General features: G+C 36.6%; 4 protein-coding genes across 7 annotated transcripts; all 4 read right to left on the bottom strand.

The window, feature by feature from the left end:
• Positions 1–547: 547 nt before the first annotated feature.
• Positions 548–2,963, bottom strand: LOC110419741 (uncharacterized). Its single transcript, XM_021432834.2, has one exon. The coding sequence runs from the start codon at positions 2,858–2,860 to the stop codon at positions 548–550; it is 2,313 nt and encodes a 770-aa protein (XP_021288509.2). The 5' UTR covers positions 2,861–2,963.
• A 2,971-nt stretch (positions 2,964–5,934) lies between these two features.
• Positions 5,935–8,337, bottom strand: LOC110419824 (uncharacterized). Its single transcript, XM_021432942.2, has 2 exons — positions 6,841–8,337; positions 5,935–6,744 (listed from the first exon to the last, which is right to left on the bottom strand). Exons 1-2 carry the CDS (start codon positions 8,311–8,313, stop codon positions 6,145–6,147), a joined length of 2,073 nt encoding a protein of 690 aa, XP_021288617.1. The 5' UTR covers positions 8,314–8,337; the 3' UTR covers positions 5,935–6,144.
• Positions 8,338–9,542: 1,205 nt separating this feature from the next.
• Positions 9,543–13,257, bottom strand: LOC149527014 (uncharacterized). 2 transcript variants are annotated; one of them, XM_089784078.1, is made up of 2 exons: positions 10,358–13,257; positions 9,543–10,233 (listed from the first exon to the last, which is right to left on the bottom strand). In XM_089784078.1, the coding sequence occupies exon 1, from the start codon at positions 12,923–12,925 to the stop codon at positions 10,547–10,549; it is 2,379 nt and encodes a 792-aa protein (XP_089640204.1). In that variant the 5' UTR covers positions 12,926–13,257; the 3' UTR covers positions 9,543–10,233; positions 10,358–10,546. The 2 variants fall into 2 exon arrangements, with proteins under 2 accessions (XP_089640204.1, XP_089640205.1); XM_089784079.1 differs by lacking the exon at positions 9,543–10,233 and having other exon boundaries at positions 11,011–11,148; positions 11,231–13,257.
• Positions 13,258–13,396: 139 nt separating this feature from the next.
• LOC110419737 (Ubiquitin-conjugating enzyme family protein) lies at positions 13,397–18,154 on the bottom strand. Of its 3 annotated transcripts, none has more exons than XM_089784080.1 (8): positions 18,041–18,154; positions 17,772–17,874; positions 16,400–16,540; positions 15,311–16,282; positions 15,144–15,207; positions 14,765–14,904; positions 14,347–14,658; positions 13,397–14,157 (listed from the first exon to the last, which is right to left on the bottom strand). In XM_089784080.1, the coding sequence occupies exons 2-8, from the start codon at positions 17,835–17,837 to the stop codon at positions 13,867–13,869; spliced, it is 1,986 nt and encodes a 661-aa protein (XP_089640206.1). In that variant the 5' UTR covers positions 17,838–17,874; positions 18,041–18,154; the 3' UTR covers positions 13,397–13,866. The 3 variants fall into 3 exon arrangements, with proteins under 3 accessions (XP_089640206.1, XP_089640207.1, XP_021288506.2); XM_089784081.1 differs by having other exon boundaries at positions 17,994–18,148; XM_021432831.2 differs by having other exon boundaries at positions 17,772–18,148.
• Positions 18,155–20,887: the final 2,733 nt, after the last annotated feature.

Here is a 20,887-nt window from a genome sequence, read left to right as displayed (position 1 = left end):
AATTTACTTGGCATGAATTAGAGATCATGGAAATTCCTGGTACCTGCTAAGACTTGGAGTATATCCCCTCACCATTGACTTTGAGATAGCTGAACCGGTCCAACCGTGCTTTCTCTTCATTCAGGGTAATTAAAATTTTGTGCTTCATTTTCCATATGGAAAAGGGAAAGGAAAAGGTGAAATTACAACTGTCAGAGAAGAAATTGTAGAGAAGCAAATGCCTGAAGTTTTTAGCTATCTTTTAGTAATTCAAGCAAATGCCTGAAGTTGCACGTTGCAACTGCATGATTTTGTTAAAGGGAAGAATGAAAAATGCTCTCTACAATTTCATCAGCCTAAAGTAAGAATCAAAAGTAGGAAATGAGAACAGGGTATATAAAACCTTGACCATTTTGCTTCAATGGATCCACAAGAGGCTAAAATTTAAAGGAGGTACATGGATAAGAGAGACATTAGGTAATTTGGTATTGAATGGCAGATGAATTGCCTTCTGTTCCATTGATTCTGAGAAACATACAGCAAACTAAGCACTGGAGTTTTCCAGGAATTATGATTCACTGGGCACAGGGATATTTCCATAGCCTTCCAGCCCTTTAAATCTCTGGGGGAGAATGCAACGACCACCAAACCACTGCTGCAAGTAAATGATTGCAGCAAATAGCAAAACACCGAGAGGGATAATGACATCCCAAGCAGTGGAGAAAAAGTCCTCCGCAGGATTCACATAAAGATATGTTCCCTTGTATTGAACATAGCTGTGATCACCATAAAGATCATATGCATGAGGCAGCAATCGAACAAGACTGATGCCAATATAGAATGAGGGGCTAAGTACATTTTTTCTTGAGTTTGAGAACATATTGAGCAGTATCTGAGGCAGAAGAAAACCATCTGAGACTAAACCGGCATAAGATTTCAAGTCATCCCAAGTAGAACGCTGCCAGTAGTCTACAGGACGAGTGGGAAGCAACACAACCTCACGTCTATGGTTCCCCCTACCAACAAGAATAACAATGAATGCCCCAGAAGCATACAATGAGACAGTCACAAGCAAGGTCATCTTCTCAGCAAACCACAGGCCCTTCTGGTTTCCTTCATTAATTGATCTATCTGCAAATGCTAGCTGGAGAATACGAAATTGCAGCAAGAAAGCTACCATTGAAATTATCCTTACAATTACTTCATTCACTTCAAGCCATCCACCAGTTTGAAACAAGACAGTTTCTTGATCATGTTTTTGCCAGAACAAGGCTTCATAGTTAAGCACAAGAGGAATCATTTGGCCCAAGGTAAGAACCACAAGCATAACAAGTGAAATAAAGGGGAGAACTTCTGGATGCCTCTTCACATGATAGAGCTGACATCTAATAGATAGACATGCAAGTGTTTTAGATATTAGAACCATGGTAATCTCAAGATCCATGGTCCAAATGGAATGTCTTGCTTGCTCCCTACTATAAGCAAGTGAATACACATCTAGATGGTCAAAGTAAAGAGGATCAGACTTTTTCCGTGTACTTTCAATTCTTCCCCTGATATAACCTCCATTTTCAAATTGTTTTACTGGAGCAAGTTGGAAGTTTAGAAGAATTTCACAGTCCATAGAAGCATTTTCTGGCACTAGATTGATTGATGCAAGCTTTCTGCAACCTACCATACATAAGCCCCCCGTGTCAGCATCATAAATCCCTTCAGCAGTAATCTCTACTTTCTCCTCAAGTAGGCTTGCTACATAAACTTCATCCGTTAACTTGGGAGGAGGGTGCAGTCTCATGTCTATCTTGTAGCTAATATTGGCTTGGCCCTGAGGTTTCCACCTAGTAGGCCTACTAGATGAAAGCTGTGAGATATCAGTAGCAACTTGAAGAGAACTCTGCTCATAAAACTGATTACCGACAGTTAGAGCCACTGCAGAACCCCATCCGGTTTTTCCTTTTGAATTTTTAATTGCCATGTCAAACTTCATATCAGAAGAAGAAGGATTAGGGTATCTTTGTCCCTTGTTTCTGACAAGTTTCTTTCCCAGGCATAAATTTTTTATTCTATCAAGTTCAGTGTATTCGTATTTCAAACCATGAAGGGCCTCCACACTATTCTTGGTACTTCGAAACACAATTTTATCAAAGTAACCTGAATCATTCACAGTTTTGTTGGTCCAAATTTTCCCCATTATGCTGCTAGTCTCTTTAATTGACCATATAGCAGGGAACCGCAAGCTTAACCTTATTGTGCAATCTCCAACATGAGCATTAGACCAAGAGTCTGCGATGTCCAAAAATCGGCAAAGAAAAACACACAGCTGATTCTTCTCATTATCCCACATTCCTTCTCCAATCAATGTTGTGTTGGGATTGAAAGGCTGGTAGAACCTAAAATTGCTATTATCTTGAAATTTTAAGAAAATTTGAACTCTCTTTTGAACATCTGTACAATAAATGATATCTAAATACACAGAACCAGGTAAATTCCCAATTTCCTTACCAAAAGGGAGGCAGTTCTTCCCGGAGCTGCAGCCTGTATACTGCAAATTAAATACCTTCGTAAGACTTGAGAATTTTGAACAAAATGTCCTTCCCCAGAGTAGACTGTATATTGGAAAATTCTTTTCAGCATCACTTTCACCAGAAAAATCACCCATGGAATCTCCAGACACAAAAGTCAACTTGTAATTCAATTGTGGAAGCATCATTATGGAAATTGGTTCAAAGTAATTCTTATCATTACTTGGACTCAAACTCTCTAAAGTTCCAGTAATCAAAGTAGTGATGATACTTGAATTCTTGATATTATGAAGCTTAAGAAGAGCTGCAGGAGTAAGCAGATTACCTTTTTTCAGGTAAGCAGAACCCGTTCCAACCATACAAAGTTTCCCGGAAGATTCTGACCAGAAGCCGTGCAGCTTCAAATTGAATGGATTTTTGTAATCAGCAATCACTATCTCGCGAGGAGTGAGACTTGCATTGTTTTTTGTTCCATCTGAGATGCTTCTCACATGATATGGACTTTGGAACTCCAAGCTTCCTTCCATCATGAACACGCCATCTTTATCAGTTTTGGTCACCAGGTTGGTGTAAAATGAGAATGAATTTGTGTACCTGCTTATATTTGCATTCAGAATTCTGTTTCCACCAGGGTAGTAAAACCCAGTTTGGTATTGACCAAATGGACCAAACTCGTTAGTGGGAGGCTCAGAGGTTGGGACTGATGCGGGGACAATTAAAGAACAATGATCAGAGTAAGAGTCTGCAGTGGATGAGACAGGTTTCACTGACAGAAAGAAAAATGTCAGTGTCCATAGCCATAGCATCATTGGAGGTTTCACTGTCATGGCATGAAGAAGTTTTGAAGAAAAACCTTTTCTGGAAAAATGATGAACACTTGAAGAACGGAGGAAAATTGAGAGAAAAGCTGTATATCAGAGAATCATAAGCCACCACTGTGTAATGGTTGCATTTTCATTTATATACTCTACAAAAAGTTGTGAATTCCTTGGATTCAACCTTGGGAGACTAAATCGAGGTGAGTCAGCTAAGGATGGAAAACAATACATTGTTTTCTGTGCAATGCCAACGTTAACAAACTCAAACTAGCAGACATGGCTGTTAATCCTCCAGCAGGAAGAACCAAAACGGCAGCACTATTGTGCAACAAGACCTAAACGACACACGGAAGTACAAGGAAACAAACTAAGCAGGAAACGACACCATATGAAGAACACCCTTCTTCAACCTTCAACTTTCTGTTGGTTCCCGCCAAACCTTCAACCAGATTAGGAATCAGATCTTCGACATGGCAACCTCAGAGAAGGAACAATCAACTTTTGCAGTGTAAATGAAGTTCTGATACATATCTGAAATGAATTTGTCGAATTTGTCATTTTATGTTAATACATCATAGTTCCACCCGCAAAACAATTATATTCTGCCATGGATAAAGACATCATCAAAAGTCAAGCATAACTTCAAAATTTCAGCAAAGCCTGACCAAGTCGGATGGCTTTTTCTCCTTGTATGCTTTGTTCATTGCAGGCCTGTACCTACTCTATTTGGTTTCTCCTGGAAACAGATATACACATGCCGAGAAGTTGTTGGTGGAATTGGTTAGAAAGCAACTCCTAAGATGTTGACAGAAATTGTATGATTCAGATTTATCATGCAGAAAATTATATACAGAAAACTATGTTCAACTTAATTGTTTATAATCTTTCTTTAATTAATTACTTCTGTGGAAGAATTTTGTTTATCTTTTTAACAGATCAAAGCTTGGCAAGTGTTCAGACATGAACAATTTATCAGTGAATATCTGACTTAATCAATGTATTATCTTTCCAGACTAGATGCTAGAATTCTCAATCCTATTATTAGAATGCCTTTAGAACTGTTATGATTCACAACAATAAGAAAATTCAAAGAAAGCTAACATTCGGACAACCTAGATTCCTCAAAAAGAGGAAAATAATAGTGACTTTTGATATACATGAGCTCTAGGGGCTCCAACAATGAATTAAGGGAATGGAAACATCTGCTACATATCTTTTGGTCTTTCCTTTTCTGCTTTCTTTTTTCATTTTGAACTTTTAACCTCCTATTTAGAAGACTACAGTGGCTAGTATTATGGTATCAACTTTTTTTTTCTTAATGATGGTTTGTCTGTTGTAAAGGATCTATAAAATGACTTTACTAGCTCAAAAATTGTTTAGAAACAGAGTAGACTTTATGCAATTCAATTCTGAAAGCTCACTGGCCTAAGAACTCTATGTTGAAGTACAAGATTTTCTCTGGCAGTCATGATTCACTAATCAGTTAGACTGGAGAAGATGAAATTGTAGTAGAAGTGCCACCATTGTGACAACCTTAACAATCACCTCATTCGCTTTTAGCCATCCACCACTTCCAAGCAAGACAGGTTTTGGACAAAGCTTTTGCAAGAACAAGGCTCCAAAATTTAGCAGCAGAGGAATTATGTGCCCAAGAGCTAGAAATACTAGCATGAGAAGCGGGATTGAAGGAAAGCACATGGGGGTGCTTTTTGACAGGCAAGATTTGATGTCCTATGAATAAACACGAAAGAGTATTCGACAGGACAGCCATTGACAATCTCCAAATTCATTCTCTAAGTGCATTGTCTTGCTTGACTGTTACTATAAGCAGCTCCTGATAAGGACAGAGGTTCAAAGGAAGGAGGGTCAGACTTTTTCATGCCTGTTCTTAATGCTTCCATTGATGAAACTTCCACTCTTCTTTGCATTCAAGGGAGGAAGCTGAATATTTACAAGAATTTCACAATCCAGCGAATCATTTGGATATATGTGATTATATAACCTGTGACATCTGCAGCCTACCATGCAACAAATCACTTGTTTCATCATCGTAAACACCCTCAGAAGAAATTTGGACTCGCAAGTTTATATCTGAAGATAAATTAAATATAGTAACTCTTCCATCCAACTACACACCAGCTAGCAATGTAATGCTCAATTGGTAGCTCATTTTGACTAGAGTACTACTGGGATTTGCTTCATAAACAGAATTTATGGCCTGAAGCTCAACAATGGCATTAGGTAGGAAAACCTCTGAGAAGGTTGATCACCAATCGAGAGGGCAAATGAGAAACCACATGCAATTTTTCCTCTATAACTTTTAACTAATATGTCAAGAATTGCTCTCAGTGTATTGCATTGGAGGGAAATGAGCTTTGAATTCTAAAGTTGTTGGATAATAGGAACATCCTAATTTGTTAAGTTTTATTCTTCAAATATGTTATATATATATCTGTCAAATATGTAACCATCCTCTTGTATATATCCAAAGAAAAAATAGAAGCACAAAAAAGAGGATTCAAACGCAGATCTTGCTTGAATAATTCTTTTCAGTTCATAGAATAAACCATTATATTCTATTGATCATCACAGGAAGTGTGGCATGCCAATAACAAAGAGAAAGAGAGAAACTAGACTTTTCAGTGCATTCAAGAGTATCCTAATCCTGATGACTTATAAAAAAGTGTTCATTGCCACCAGCTAAATCCTTAAGTTACATCTTGATCCACTTATGCACTTTGTTGTACAAATATTGGATTGACCATACAACTTCTGTTTTGCAGCTCAAAATTATTTGAAAACAGTACTGACGAGGAAATACCATATCATGCACTAGGTTTCACTGGCCTTGATGATTTACTGAGTAGTGGACCTTTCTCTGGATATGCTTCCAACCCTCTAAATCCATGGGGAAGAATGCTATGACCAACAAACTGCTGCTGAAAATAAACGATTGCAGCAAGCAAAAGGAGTACCAGAACAATAATGACATCACAAGCAGCAGAGAAAAAACCTTTGTCAAGATTTGCAGAAAACTGTAATATGTTATAGAGAACATAGCTGTGATTACGATAAAGATCGTATGCGTGTGGCAGCAATCGAACAAAAGTTGTTCCAATATAGAATGAACAACTGAGAGCATTCTGTTTTGAGTTAGAGACAATATTGAGGAGTATCTGAGGCAAAAGAAAACCGTCTAAGAGTAAACCTGCAAATGATTTCAAGTCATTGCAAATGGGAAGATGCTGGTAATCTACAGGAGAAGAGCGAAGCAACAAAAGCTGTGGTCTGTACTTCTCCCAGGTGACGAGCAGAGTAATTTTGGCGCCGGCAGCATACAGAACCACAATCACAAGTAAGGTCATTTCCTCAGCAAACCACAAGTGCTTTTGGTTGCCATCATGGAATCGAGCTGAGACTGTTAACTGCAGAAGGCGAAGTAGCAATAAGAAAGCAACCACCATAACTACCATCACAATCACTTCATTTAATTTAAACCATCCACTGATATGGAACAAAACCTTGTCTTGATCTTGTTTGTTCGGGCACAAGGCTTCAAAGTCTAGCGCAAGGGGAATCATGTGGCCCAACGTAAGAATCACAAGCATAACAAGTGAAATGAAGGAGAGTACTTTTGGGTTCTTCTTCACATGATAAAGCTGCAATCCCACAAAGATGCATACTAGAGTGTTAGATATTAGAACCATTGCAATATCAAGATTCATTGTCCAAATTAAACTTCTTCCCGGATCAGTTTTGTTGGCAGCTGAAGACACATCTAGACAGTCAAAGTAAAGAGGATCAGATTTTTTTCGCATGCTTTCAATGGTTCCCTTGATATAACCTCCATTTTTATTTAATTCTAATGGAGCAAGCTGAAAGTTCAAAAGAATTTCACAATCCACAAAAGCATTTTGGAACACTTCATTGTCTGACCCAAACTTTCTGCAACCCACCATACACAAGTTTCCAGTTTGAGAATCATATACCCCTTCAGCGGTAATTTCCAATTTCTCTTCAATTAGATAAGAAGAATAAACTCTTCTAATTAAATTTGTAGGAGTTTGCAATGTGATGCTCACCACGTAGCTAACATTGATAGGCCTACTTTGTATCCAATTTGCAGGCACTGCACTTTCAAACATGGAGCTACGATGAGCCACTGGATACAAATACTGCCTGTATAACTGATCACCAATGGCGAGAGGAACTGCCAAACCCTGTCCATATTTTATTCCAGAACTTTTAACTAGCATGTCAAATTTCATACCCGCGGAATGGCCATTTGGATATTCTCCAGTTTTTCTAACCAGCTCCTTTCTCGGGCATAAATTCTTTACTCTGTCAAGTTCAGTGTATTCATACTTCAAACCTGGAACCCCCTCCATATGATTCTCAGTTCGTTGAAATACAATCCTATCAAAGTAACCAGAATCATTTACAGTTTTCTTGGTCCAAATTTTCCCCATCACGCTGCTAGTCTGTCTTATAGACAAGATTGCAGGGAACCTCAAGCTCAACCTTGTTGTGCAATCCCCAACACGAGCACTAGACCAAGATTCTCCGATGTCTAAAAATTGGCAAACAAAAACAAACAGCTGACTCTTCTTATCATCCCACATTCCTTCTCCAATCAATGTTGTGTTGGGATTGAAAGATAGATAGTTACCAACATCAACATGGCTATTATTTCTAAATTCTACCAAGACTTGAATTCTCTTTTGTACCACTGAACACCTAATGTTTTTAATAGACAGAATGCGAGGCAAATAGTCAATCAGCCCACCAAGAGGAAGGCAATTCTTCTTTCCAGAGTTGCAGTCACTTGAGTACTGCAACTTAAATACACTTCCAATGCTTGATATTATTGAGCAAAATCTTCTAACTGGAAGCACATTGAATGGACAATTCTGCTCAGAATCACTTTCAGCTGAAAACTCATCTAAAGAGTCTCTAGAGTCAAAAGTGTACTCATAATTCAATCGTGGAAACATAATTGTAGAAATTGGTTCAAAGTAATTCACCTCATCACTAGAACTTAGACTCTCTAAAGTTCCAGTAATTAAAGTGGTGATGCTACTTGAATTCTTGAGATTTCTAAGCTTGAAAACTGCTGAAAGAGTAAGCGGATCACCTTCTTTGGAGTAAGCGGATCCTATTCCAACCATACAAAGCTTCCCAGAAGATTCTGACCAGAACCCATGTAGCTTCAAAATGAATGGACTTCGCAGATGATATGGTCTGTAAAGTGTCAAGCTCCCTTTAATCTTGGACACATCATCTGCATTGGTTTGATGGACATATCTCGTTTCAAATGACAATAAATTTGAGATTCTGGTGATCTTTGGGTCAAGAATTCTGTTGCCACCAATGTAATAACCAGTGTTGTGCTCATCAAAAGGCCCAAAGCTGTCACTGTAAGTTTTGGAGTTGGCGATTGACTCGGGGACAACTGAAGAGCAATAATCAGAATAAGAGACTTCAGGCTCACTCTCACTGGATACTTCAACAACATTCTCAGCAGATGAGACGGTGGCTGCTGAGAAACTAATGAACAGAAAGAAATACATGTGTGTACAAATCTGCAGCATTATTGAAGGTTTCATTGACATTGTAACATCAAAGAAGAAGAAACAATTAGCTATGTAAAGCTCTGATAAGCATCTCAAATTTATTTTTGGAATTTGTCTTTATCCAAGTATGCCTGTTCCACAAAATAAAATCATTTATTACCTGTCTTATTGAACATTTTGCCGGTACAACTGAAGTGATGCTTGGATCAGTCCGCCCAATCTTGCATTCAAAAGACTCTTTAATTCTCATTTGTAGTGTAGCACACATAAAGACAGCATGAAGGTTAAGGAAGAGTTGAAACTTTCTGCATAGTCAAACTAAGCTACGAGGAGCAACAAGAAAGAATCAGGTACCTATTACTCCTCGTATGTATTATTCCTTGCAGGCCTGCATAGCAACTTTCGTACAAACTCCTTTTCACTTTCATTCCTACAGAACCAGATAAAGATAAGCCAAGAAGGCATTGATTCCAACGCATTGATCAAAGAGCAACTTATGAAATGCTAATAAGAACGATATAAAATTCTAAATGGAAAATGAAAGCTTGGAAGGATTTTAATTTGGTTATTCATAGTCTTTTGTATATCTCTATCTGTTAGTACTTTGGTATTCCTGATCAGATTAAAGTGATCTCTTCATCTAACAAAACTTATCCTTGGCGTGGAATTTGAACTACTTCTGTTATTCAAAATTAAGGCATTTTTTGGAGGAACAAAGGGGAAATTTGGAGAAGGACCAGTCTACTTAGGAACTTTTAAATTTCTTCCAAGAGAAAAAAAGGCAAAAGTGATTTTCACATTATAGTTTACATTAGCATCTAAAAGCTTTGAAAATTAATTCAACAAATGAAACTGCCACATAGTCTCCCAACCATAGTAGCACATTTCTGTTTTCCATAGTCAAAACAAGGAAGAAGTCGATATAAAACCTCCTAATAGAGAGGGTTTATGTGGCTTCCAGTAATGCTATGTCTCAACCATACTATTTTCTTTGCGTTGTACAGTATCCACATTACAACTTGCTCTGACATTGTTAAAAATCAGACGACAATGATGCACTTTCATCTAAAAACCCTCAGTACCAACTGCAAATGGCATATAACATTAGGGAATTTCTCTGGAGTTCATAAGTCACCAATCGCTGGTACCTTCTCATATGCTTTTAACTCTCTAAATCTACTAGGAAGAATGCAACGACCACCAAACCTCTGCTGCAAGTAAATAATTGCAGCAAAGAGCAGGACTCCAAGAGCAATACAGTCAACCCAAGCATTGGAGAAAAAATCTTCACTAGGATTCGCAAAAAGGTGCATTCCGTTCTGTTGTATGTAGCTGTGATTGCTGTAAAGATCATACACATGTGGCAGCAACCTAATGAAAGTGGTTCCAACATAGAATGAATAGCTGAGAGTATTTTCTCTTGTGTTTGAGAAAATGTTGAGTAGTATCTGAGGTAGAAGAATACCATCCAAGACTAAACCTCCATAGCATTTTAAGTCTTTCCAGGTGGAATACTGCTGGTATTCTACCTGATGGGAGGGAAGCAACATGACATGCTGCTGCTGCTTGACAACCTTAGGGCTATGCTTCACTGAGTTAACAAGCATAGCAATGACGGCCCCAGCAGCATATAGTGATACAGTCACAAGCAGGGTCATTTGCTCAGCAAACCACAGGCCCGTTTGGTTTCTGATCTAGCTGACAATGCTAGCTGGAGAAGGCGGAATTGCAACAAGAAAGCTACCATTGTCATTATCCTTACAATTACCTCATTCAATTCAAGCCATCCAGTGCTATGAAACAAACTAGTAACTTCAACTTGTTGTTTTGAGAACAAGGCTTCAAAGTTTAGCACAAGAGGAATCATGTAGCCCAAGGTAAGAATCACAAGCATAACAAGTGAAATAAAGGAAAGTACTTCCAGATTCTTCTTCACATGATAGAGCTGCAACCCCACAAAGACACATACCAGAGTGTTAGATATTAGAACCATTGTGATCTCCAGGTCCATAGTCCTAGTGGATTGTCTTGCCTGCTCAACACTGTAGGCTGCTGAAGACACATGCAAACGATTGAAGTAAAGAGGATCAGACTTTTTCCGTGTACTTTCAATGGTTCCCTCAATGTAACCTCCATTGTTATTTGATATTAATAGAGGAAGTTGGAAATTCAGAAGAATTTCACAGTCCAAAGATGCATTTTGCGAAAGTTGATCCTTTGACCTAATCTTTCTGCAACCAACCATGCACAAGGCTCCTGTATCAGCATCATAAATCCCTTCATCAGTAATGTCCACTTTCTCTTTGGTTATGTTAAATAGAACACCTCCACCATCTACCTCTGGAGCACGTCGAAATGTGATGCCTATCTCATAGCTGATATTGACAGGACCATCTAGCACTGTTCTTACAGGCCTTGAGCTAGAAGGAATGCCCATCAGATACAAAGCTTGCTTGTAAAGCTGACCAACAACAGAGAAAGGAACTGCAAAGCCCCATCCAGTTTTGCCTTCAGAACTTTTAACGAACATGTCAAATTTCATATCAATGGAATTATCACCAGTTGGATAACTTTCTACCTTTCTTTTGGCTGGCTTCCTTCTTGGGCATGACTTTTTTACTCTCTCCATTTCTGTGTATTCATACTTTAAGCCTGGAAGCCCCTCCATTTGATTCTCAGCACTTTGAAACACTATTGTATTGAAGTAACCTGAATCATTCATGCTTTTGATGGTCCAAAATTGACCCACCATGCTACTGGTTTTTCTCAGTGACAAGATGCCAGGAAACCTCAAAGTCAACCTTGTTGTGCAATCCCCAACACGAGCATTAGACCAAGATTCTGCAATATCCAAAATTCGACAGACAAAAACACACAGCTGATTCTTCTTATCATCCCAGAATCCTTCTCCAATCAATGTTGAGTTGGGATTAAAAGGGTGGTAGAACCCAACATAGTTAACATTGCGAAATTCTATCAAAAGACGAACTTTCCTTTTGACCTCTGAACAATACTCGAGTCTTCTCAAAGATATAGAAGAAGGCAAATGCCCCAGTACCCCATCAAAAGGAAGGCAGTTCTTTCCAAGGCTGCAACTACGTGTGTACTGCAAATTAAAGACATTTCCAGCGGTTGAGATTATTGAGCAAAAACCTCTTCTTGGCTGTACATTGTATGGCAAACCCTGCACATTATCACTTTCACCAGAAAACCCATCCACAAAGTCCTCAGAAACCAACGTGTAGTTATAATGCAATTGCGGAAGCATCAACAAGGAAACTGGGTCAAAGTAATCCTTAGCACTACTAAAACTCACGCTCACTAAAGTTCCAGTGATCAGAGTAGTGATGTTATTGATATTCTTGAGATTACTAAGCTTAAGAACAGCAGAAGGAATCAGCAGCTTACCTTCTTTCGAGTAAACAAAGCCTCTCCCAACCATGCAAAGCTTCCCAGAAGATTCTGACCAGAACCCTTGTAACTTCAAATTCAAAGGACTTCTGGACGAAACTCCAGGCCCGTAAGCCATATTTCCCACATAGTTTGGGCTTTGAAACACCATGCTGCTTTCAATCTTGAAAACCCCATCTCTATAAGTTCTATACACCAACCTGGTACGAAAAATGAATGAATTCCAGAATCTGGTTATGTTCGAATTGAGAATTCTGTTTCCACCAGAGCAGTAATATCCAGTCTCGTACTGGCGGAAAGGGCCAAAAAAACCGTAAGCGGGGGAATAATGAAAATAGGGGGTTGATTCAGGGACACTTGAAGAGCAATAATCAGAATAAGAGATGGCACTATCAGTAGATAATGCTTCAGTTTCAGTGCATGTGACAGGTTGTATAAAGAAACTAATGAACAAAAACAAAACTGTGAATTTACAGAGCCATAGCATCATTGCCACTGTAATATCAAAGAAGATGAAACAGATGAACCCCTGCATAACCAAGGTCAGGTATATATCGAAAATGGTTTTCTTGAGTTTGTCATTTTTCATACTTATCTGGTATCGTTTCACCAGGAAGATCATTTGGGTGGCTTTCCCACCTCTTCTGAATTATACTATCCAGTGTTGTTTAGTATTGATAAAGACAGGATCAAAGTTACATGGAAAACTTGGAAACTTCCGCAAACAATTTTGGATGGATTTTCCTTACAGGCCTGCATTACATATTAAAAACAAAATATTTCCATGTGTATCTTATATGCAGGATGTTTAGTTATCTTTACTAGGTCAAAGGTATCTTCTTTATCATGAAAGACCTGCCAAGTGCTAAACTTTTACACTACTAACAAAGAACAAAAACACAACACACAAACACACAAAGCCCCAGCTAACAGCCATATTGGAGACCCTGTCTTTTTCTTCCTTTTCTTTTGTAACCGTTAATATGATTCTGATGACTCCTCCTATCACCAGAACATAAGTTCAGGATGTTATTATTCATATCAAGAATATTTGAATTTACATTAGCATACAGAAGCTGTAAAAACGAAATAATGAATGGGAAACTTCTACATTGCATCCAAAACCAACAGGAAAACATCCAGAATAATTGTTAAGATTTCTCTCAATCCTTATATACAATTACTCAAGAAACAGAACAAGCCATCAATTTACAGCAATAGTTCCAAGGCACCTCAGGTTCTCATCGCCAGTGATGATACGAGCAACTGCTACTCTGTAACAGTATATTCCATCCTTGTGTTAAGTATATAAGTTAACTTGTGCACCTCTAATCAAAAATGATTTTGCACGGTCGAGAAATCGAGAAAGAACCTATAACCCCCATCCATATATATATGTATGTACAATGTCGAAACTCAATGTAAGAGTCCTATGGATGAAAGCATATGACACTCTGCAATTCAAATCTAAACTTCTTGATAAGAGATCAGTTAAACTACTTTGCATATTTATAAATAAAACCAATCTGGTAAAGTTTCAAAATTTTAATTTCAAAAAGTAGTTCAAATTGCAGCCTGCATATTATCAACTCGATTATTTTGACATTTGGGGACAGTAAGGAATTTCTCACAATCCTTGGCTCCAAGTACTGTAAATTCTTTCACGAGCATATTTACACACCCAGCCACAGAGTCCTTAAACTTCTGAGAGCAGCTCTTGTCACCTTCATCGACATCTTGAACACCACCTTTTACCAGGCAACCTACCTGAGCACCATCCATATATGCTTTACACGCCACGAGAATATCATGAGCACGTTTGTAGAAATGGCCCACAACAAAGTCCTCAAAATGCTGCATCCAAACATGATTTTGTTAGAATTTAAAGCCAAAGAGAAGCAACGGTAATCATACATTCTAACTGGCATTGTGAAACAAAATTTCCTTATGGTATCATCAATATCAAAAACAATTGCAAATGACTAGTATCACACTACAGGTCAAAAACTAATGGAAGGATCAACAAAAATTCTTGCAACTTACCTTTGGTGGCCTCCTCATGGAGTAGGTCATTGTCTTCAGTGACAAGATAAAAGTCTCCTCATTGTATTGCCGGGACAATGATTCACCTTTTGGGGTGCCACAATGATGTGCCCATCCAGGCTCATTAAAGTAAGGCTTCTGATTCAAGATTAGAGCCTGAATAGATACCAGAACTTGGAGCATGGTTGACATACCAGGTATCCACTTCTCATTCTTATTACCAGACCAGGTGTTAAGAAGACTAAGGCATACTTTCCCACAACTATACAAATTTGGATTGAGTCGAAGTCCACCAGAGTGGTAATAAACATGCTGAAACAAGCAAATCCCCAACCATCAAAACAAACATGTATAACAGAAGATAACATCATACAAGATGCAAGATAATATTTCAAAATCATAAACCTAAACTACATACCGGTGGTACTTTAGGATAGCTAGCAGGGAAGAAAACATCAAAGAAGAAGAGACCATCATGATAGGGAGTACCCTCTGCTCCTATAATTACAGCCCTTAAGAGATCCATCCTTGATTCATAAACCCTAACAAAAATAGTATCTGTTGAAACAAAAAAAATGAGATAAAGTAAGAAACAATATTATTTAATACATTTCATCAGCAAAGGAGGAGAGTTTTGCAAGCACAGTGGAAGACCTCAGCAGTTAATATTGCATCCAAAACTGAATGTGCATTTTAAGTCGCAATTCAAGTTTGCAGTATTCACTAAATGACGGATTTATTGAAAAAGTTATCAAATCAAAATTCTCTCAGAGAAGTATATAACGCATAAAACTCACCTGGCAAATCCTTCTCAAGTATTTTCCACTCCTCCTGAATCTTCTTTGCCCAATTCTTTGGCGGCTGCCACAAATAGCATTAACAAAGACCAAGTTTATTGGTTGAAAAATTAAGAATACGAAACGAAGAAAGAAAGACCTTACTGTATCATAAACAAACTAGTCACCTGCTTCGTTGAAGCACCACTGGAAGCATAGTGATGGTCCGAAAAATCATCAACAGTATCAAACTGTTTAAAAAGTTGGAGCTTACTGAGGATTTCTTCTTCATTTACAATTCTCTGATTTCTGATTTCTACCACTTCTTGAGGAGTTATATAAGTACCATCAACTGGATCAGGAAAACTTGAATATATATTATGCTTATTGAAACTATATTTTGATTTCATAGGTGGCCACCAAGACACAGAAGGTTCCATAGCCAGAGTGTTATTTAATGCATCTAAAGGTGTAGGGAAATTTGAATGAAACAAACTGCTAGCACCAATTTGCTTCTGTATAGCAGAATTAATATGATCCCAATAAGCTGCAGGAGTTACTGCATGAGGGAGCATCACTGCATCAGAGTGACTCACATTACTACCATTAGTTGAACCACCAGCCTGGGAAGACTGCAAAGAATGCCCAAATTGAAGATTTTGACTACTCCATCTAGGTTGTGATGTAGCTGACTTCTTCTTACTTTGAGAACCTTGTGGAAATAACAAAGGTGAAGACAGACTTGCTTCTCCAGAAGAATGACTCAGAGGATCCCCTGGGGTCTGGAAACTAGAACTATTAACTAAAGCTGCCTTCTTGTTGGTATGAGCAGGCTCTGATAACCAAGGCGAAAGAGATTGGTCACTCCCATCAACACCAGATGAAATGTTTCCATGAGAGGTTTTCTTTTTACTCTCTGAAAAATCGGCAAACCAAGGGATAGATGCCTCTACTCCAGCAGGAATATCAACATTATCAAAATGTGCTTGCAACATGGCATAGTCATCAACATCCATGATATCATTAAGGTAATAATTATCAAAAATCTCATCATCATAGGACAAATCACAATCAAGGTTAACTATGTTCTGTGATCCTTGGGTAGGATGCTTAGAAGGTTCAACCTTGTTTATCGAACCAAGAGATTTATCCACAAAGTCCTGTATAGAAAATGTGGAAAAAGTAAACAACAAAATCGATGGGTCCAAATGTACATTAAATTAATCCTAAGCACGATACAAGTAACTATTGCAAGAACACAACAATCGCACGCATACCTCAGCTTGAATGGTATTAAAACTGCCAGAGCTACTTTTTACAGCCTTCCCTTTGTTCCTTGCATCAACTCTTTCGTCAAGAATCATTATATCAGCTGAATCTTCATCTTTATCAACATCAATTACTTCATGAATAATAACCTGCCAAGATATGCAACAGTAATTTTCTAGTAACCCATGAGAGAAAGGAAGTTTTTTTTAGAGCAACAAGACTGATTGTGAGAAACCAGTTAAAAACACATTAATTAATAAAGAATAGTTTAAAGAATATAAAACTTTGCTAGAACCACGATTGTCCCTATTTCTAACAAGGAAGCTTGTAAAATCTATAAGATGTTTCTTTGTGCTGAGTAGCTAGATTTGGATTTTGTTTATTTACAAAGACCAATTTATATAAACTCAATCTTAACATCCACATAGTAGAATCAACACAAGAATTCTTTTCAACATTCTATCCGATCAAAGGTCATGCTCCACAAACAATATGACCATCTTGTGTGCTCTCTTTCACATTTTCAAATAAGACACCATACTAACAAACAGTAATAAACTAATCTACAAAGTACATAAAAAGGCTATAAAAAACAATCCACACCAGAAGGAAATTAAATCTTCAAAGTGCCCCATTTCGAAAAAGCTACTATTAGTATTTTATCTACCAAAGGGTGTACGATTTTCTTTGTGCAAGAAGAACATTAGAATAAATAAAGATGAGTTCAAGAGAGAACTCATGCACACTAACCACCAACTTCTTTACCAAGCATGCCTAACGTATCAACAAGGTCTGGTTCTTTAAAACCCCTGTCACAGGGGCCAAAGGAAGGACAGATTGTCACAAGCTGTTCAATGGGGGCCCCTCCAAGCATTGGTTCCCTAGCAATAACGGCAGGGAGACACTTAACAGTCACCGTAATTGCCACAACAACTACCCCCTTATATTTATAAGTTCAAAGGACTAAACTCCAACAACAACCAAATTTCAAAGTGGAAAAGAAAAACAAACAAAAAACTAAATGTGTAATAAATTTGGCAACTTTAAAACCCCATGATTGTCAGTACACAGTCCCAACCCACAGTTTTGAGTGAACTCATAAGTTTTCAGCGTAAAAATCCGAAATTTAACTCCTTTAAACCCTAATAACTCAAAACTAATAACGATCCAAACAAAAATAAAATCAATAAAATTCCAAAATGAACCGATAAATCTAAATTCTCTTTAACAAAAGTAACAACAGAAGCGATCACTGTATTTATTCGAATTCAAGATACAAAAAAAAACGACATTTTTATAAAAACGATTTAAACGAACAAGAAAATGAGAAAGGAAAATTCTAAACAAATAAAAAGAAAACAAGAATCGAGTATTTTGGACCTGTTTTTGCTTAGACTTAAAAGAGCGAGGAATCGGGGGAGGAATCTCGATCACTTCGGGGTCCATGAAGGAACTGGAATTCGAAGAACAAAACACTTGCTTCCTGTTTGGACAGTGAGAAAGTGAGAAGAGAAAGTGAGAGAAAAGTCATCAAAAAACCCCCAAAAGACGCTCAAATCTTTTATTATTATTATTATTATTAAACGGAAAAAAAAAACAAACGGATTCTAAAGAAAGGCTTGGAATTTCGCGTATTGTAATTGGCTCGCCTAGAGAACGGCGGCGGCGGCAGCGGCGGTTGCAGCGGCTTCTTAGACCACCCGCTCAAGAGTTAAACGACGCCATTTTGGTGATCTTTTATAGGATAATCTCTTCAAGAGAATGTTCGGGCTACGGCTTGGCGCCTAGTCGGGAGTATATATATTGTAATCCTCTCCTTCCTGAAAATTACCATTTTACCACTATTTAGTTCTAGGTAGGTCCCACATGTTCTTGCTTGTCAGGAAGTCCTCACTGCTGATGTGGAAGTTTGAGTGTAATTACGTGTAGAGGATCACGGCCTCGACTTTCCGGATAAGCCATTGGGAGTTGACAAATATACAAGAAAGACTGTTGACCCTTTCGTGGATCATGGACCGTCTAATCAAGACTGCGGGGACCTACCAACGGCTGAGATCCAGGAAAGCGCACCGGATAACTTTTGTGCAGGGATTTACTGTATTTTACTTTCATAGGAATGTGGAAAACTGATGACGTCCACGTGTGCAACCAAGTTTTTCTGGTCAGTGGGGACCAAGGCAGGAGAATCGGATAAAACTATCTGCTGACGTGGATAATTAACCATAATTGGTTTTTGCTATAAAAAGAAAGTGCAAATCTTAATTAATTGCATCCTGCCATTTTAGCCCTTTTATTTCCTTAATTGAAACTTAATACTTATCTACAAAAATCTAAAAAATGTTTCTCAAAACACTTGGAAAAGAAAATTCGATCCCTTGGTCTTTACAGTTTGATTGTTAATATTGTTAATAAACAGTTAAAAAAATTCATTAATTTTTAATACCATTGATAAACACTTAAAAAAAATTAAACCTAATACTACATATATATATATATTTATGTAATATCTTTTAACGGTTAACTAACGATATTAATAATCAAAGGATTAAAATTATTATTTCGAAACAAAGAGTATATGTAATATCTTTTAACAATTAATTAACGGTATTAACAATAAAAGGATTAAAAACCTCATTTTGAAGTGAGAAAGATTAAAATGTATTTTTGAAATGTTTGAAATGTTTTGAGCCAACATTTTGGATTTTACCCTACCAAAATCTTTATAAGAATTTCGTTATTAACAACTTCAGTTCAACAAGAATAGCAAGTTAACCTCATCAGACCAGGAAAGATTTTTAATTATTAATTAATACAAAATCATGAAGATTATCTTAATGGGTAAGCCTGTGGCAGTTTTTGGGCCTATTAACCGTCTAGATATTTATTTTGGGCCCAATTCTGCAAGAATAAGAATAAAGCCACAACTTGATTTTGGGCCCAAAAAAATGGATCAACAATGACTGGTCCAATGGATAACTGGGTATGTATGAAGGACGGAAGGAGACGTAGAATACTTAAAAAAGTTTCTCAAATTTTTTTTAAAAAAATTTCAATAAATTTTTATTTTTTATTAAAATTAATTATATTTTTATATTTTTATTTTAAATCAAATATATTTTTATAATTAATAATTAATTAACTGTTATCAGTTAAAACATCACTTAACATTTTATGTCATATATGATTCTGTTGTGGCATGTTGATGTAACATATTAAACAATATTGATGTAGAATGATGTCATGATCACGTAATATTTTTCACTTTTTACATCATCAACACGTAAGTATAAAATGACAAATAACTTTAATTAATGGGATTTAGTTAATCACTAGCTATGCATGAAAGTTTATTGGATTCAAAATAAAAATATAAAAGTTTGATTAAACACAATAGAAGAATAATGGTTTATTTAAAATTTTTTAAAATAATTGATATGCTTTTTAAAGAATTATGCATTTTTTTATTAACTAAAATTTACTTCAAGGAAGATTGAACTCAAAAAAAAAAAAGAAAAAAGAAAAAAAAAAGAAAGAAACTAGTGAAATCATGGTTATGAAAATCATGAAATTATGTTTTTATGTTGGATAACATTTTTTTTTTATAAGTCACACTAGCATTAAAAAGTTCTTGTGCAATAATCCATGTCATTTAAAATAATAAAAAAAATTATATAATATAAAACTGTATACTTTACTTGAAAATCTAAATTGTATATATTGAAAAATTTAAATTATGTAGGTTATATTAAATATATATGTATAGTTAATCTCTATTCATAGTTTAATTCTAAGTAGCTAACAATATTATAATATAATTTTTAATTAGATATTATAATTTAACTAGATAATAACTTTAATTAAATAATTTATATAATTATCTTAATAATATTAAATATTAAATTTTATTGAAAGTGGAATAAAATAGCATTACTTGAAATAGAAAGAGAGAAAAGGAAATAAAATAACCAATACAAAAGTTGCTTTAAGTTGATATCAACCTGAGCTGGGTTGAGTGTTTTAGTGGTTATTCTTCCTTTACCTTTCAAAGGTGAAGGAAAGGAATCCTCATAACCCTTTCATTGTTGGGTAGTTTTCCCTTAGCATGGCCACCACACAGCACTGCCTATTTTTCTTGATGGGTTACTTTATCCACCATCAATGGCGGAGTCAAGGGTGGTGGCCGCGGCGCGACCACTTTTCAAGTTTTTAATTTTAATCTTTTATTATTATAAATATAAATTTTGAAATATGTAAATCTATAATTTTATATAATTAATGCAAAATCTTGGATTAACCACAGTCTATCATGAAATCCTATTTGGCTTTCATAATTTAAATTATGATTCATTTTGTTTTCATGTTAATTTTTTATTTATGTACAATTCTAAATTTTTTTTATTTCAAAATATAAATCGTTATTTGTACATACATACATGTACACGGAACAGACTCTTATTTCGGATCAGAAGCTTAAATAATTTGTAAACCAATACTTT

This window comes from Theobroma umbraticum, unplaced genomic scaffold (assembly GCF_002168275.2).
Source record: "Theobroma umbraticum cultivar Fairchild unplaced genomic scaffold, ASM216827v3 scaffold_67.0, whole genome shotgun sequence".
Taxonomy (NCBI): domain Eukaryota; kingdom Viridiplantae; phylum Streptophyta; class Magnoliopsida; order Malvales; family Malvaceae; genus Theobroma; species Theobroma umbraticum.
This window is presented reverse-complemented; position numbering and strand designations above follow the sequence as displayed.

Coding starts and splice junctions, on each gene's coding strand:
- LOC110419737 (XM_089784080.1), bottom strand. CDS start 17,837: ATGGACCCCGAAGTGATCGAGATTCCTCCCCCGATTCCTCGCTCTTTT. Junction 16,283..16,399: donor TTAATACCATTCAAGCTGAG/GTATGCGTGCGA, acceptor TTTTCTATACAG/GACTTTGTGGATAAATCTCT. Junction 14,158..14,346: donor CCATGAGGAGGCCACCAAAG/GTAAGTTGCAAG, acceptor GTTTGGATGCAG/CATTTTGAGGACTTTGTTGT.
- LOC110419824 (XM_021432942.2), bottom strand. CDS start 8,313: ATGTTTCCACGATTGAATTATGAGTACACTTTTGACTCTAGAGACTCT. Junction 6,745..6,840: donor ACAAACAAGATCAAGACAAG/GTTTTGTTCCAT, acceptor CGCCTTCTGCAG/TTAACAGTCTCAGCTCGATT.
- LOC149527014 (XM_089784078.1), bottom strand. CDS start 12,925: ATGATCTTCCTGGTGAAACGATACCAGATAAGTATGAAAAATGACAAA.
- LOC110419741 (XM_021432834.2), bottom strand. CDS start 2,860: ATGGTTGGAACGGGTTCTGCTTACCTGAAAAAAGGTAATCTGCTTACT.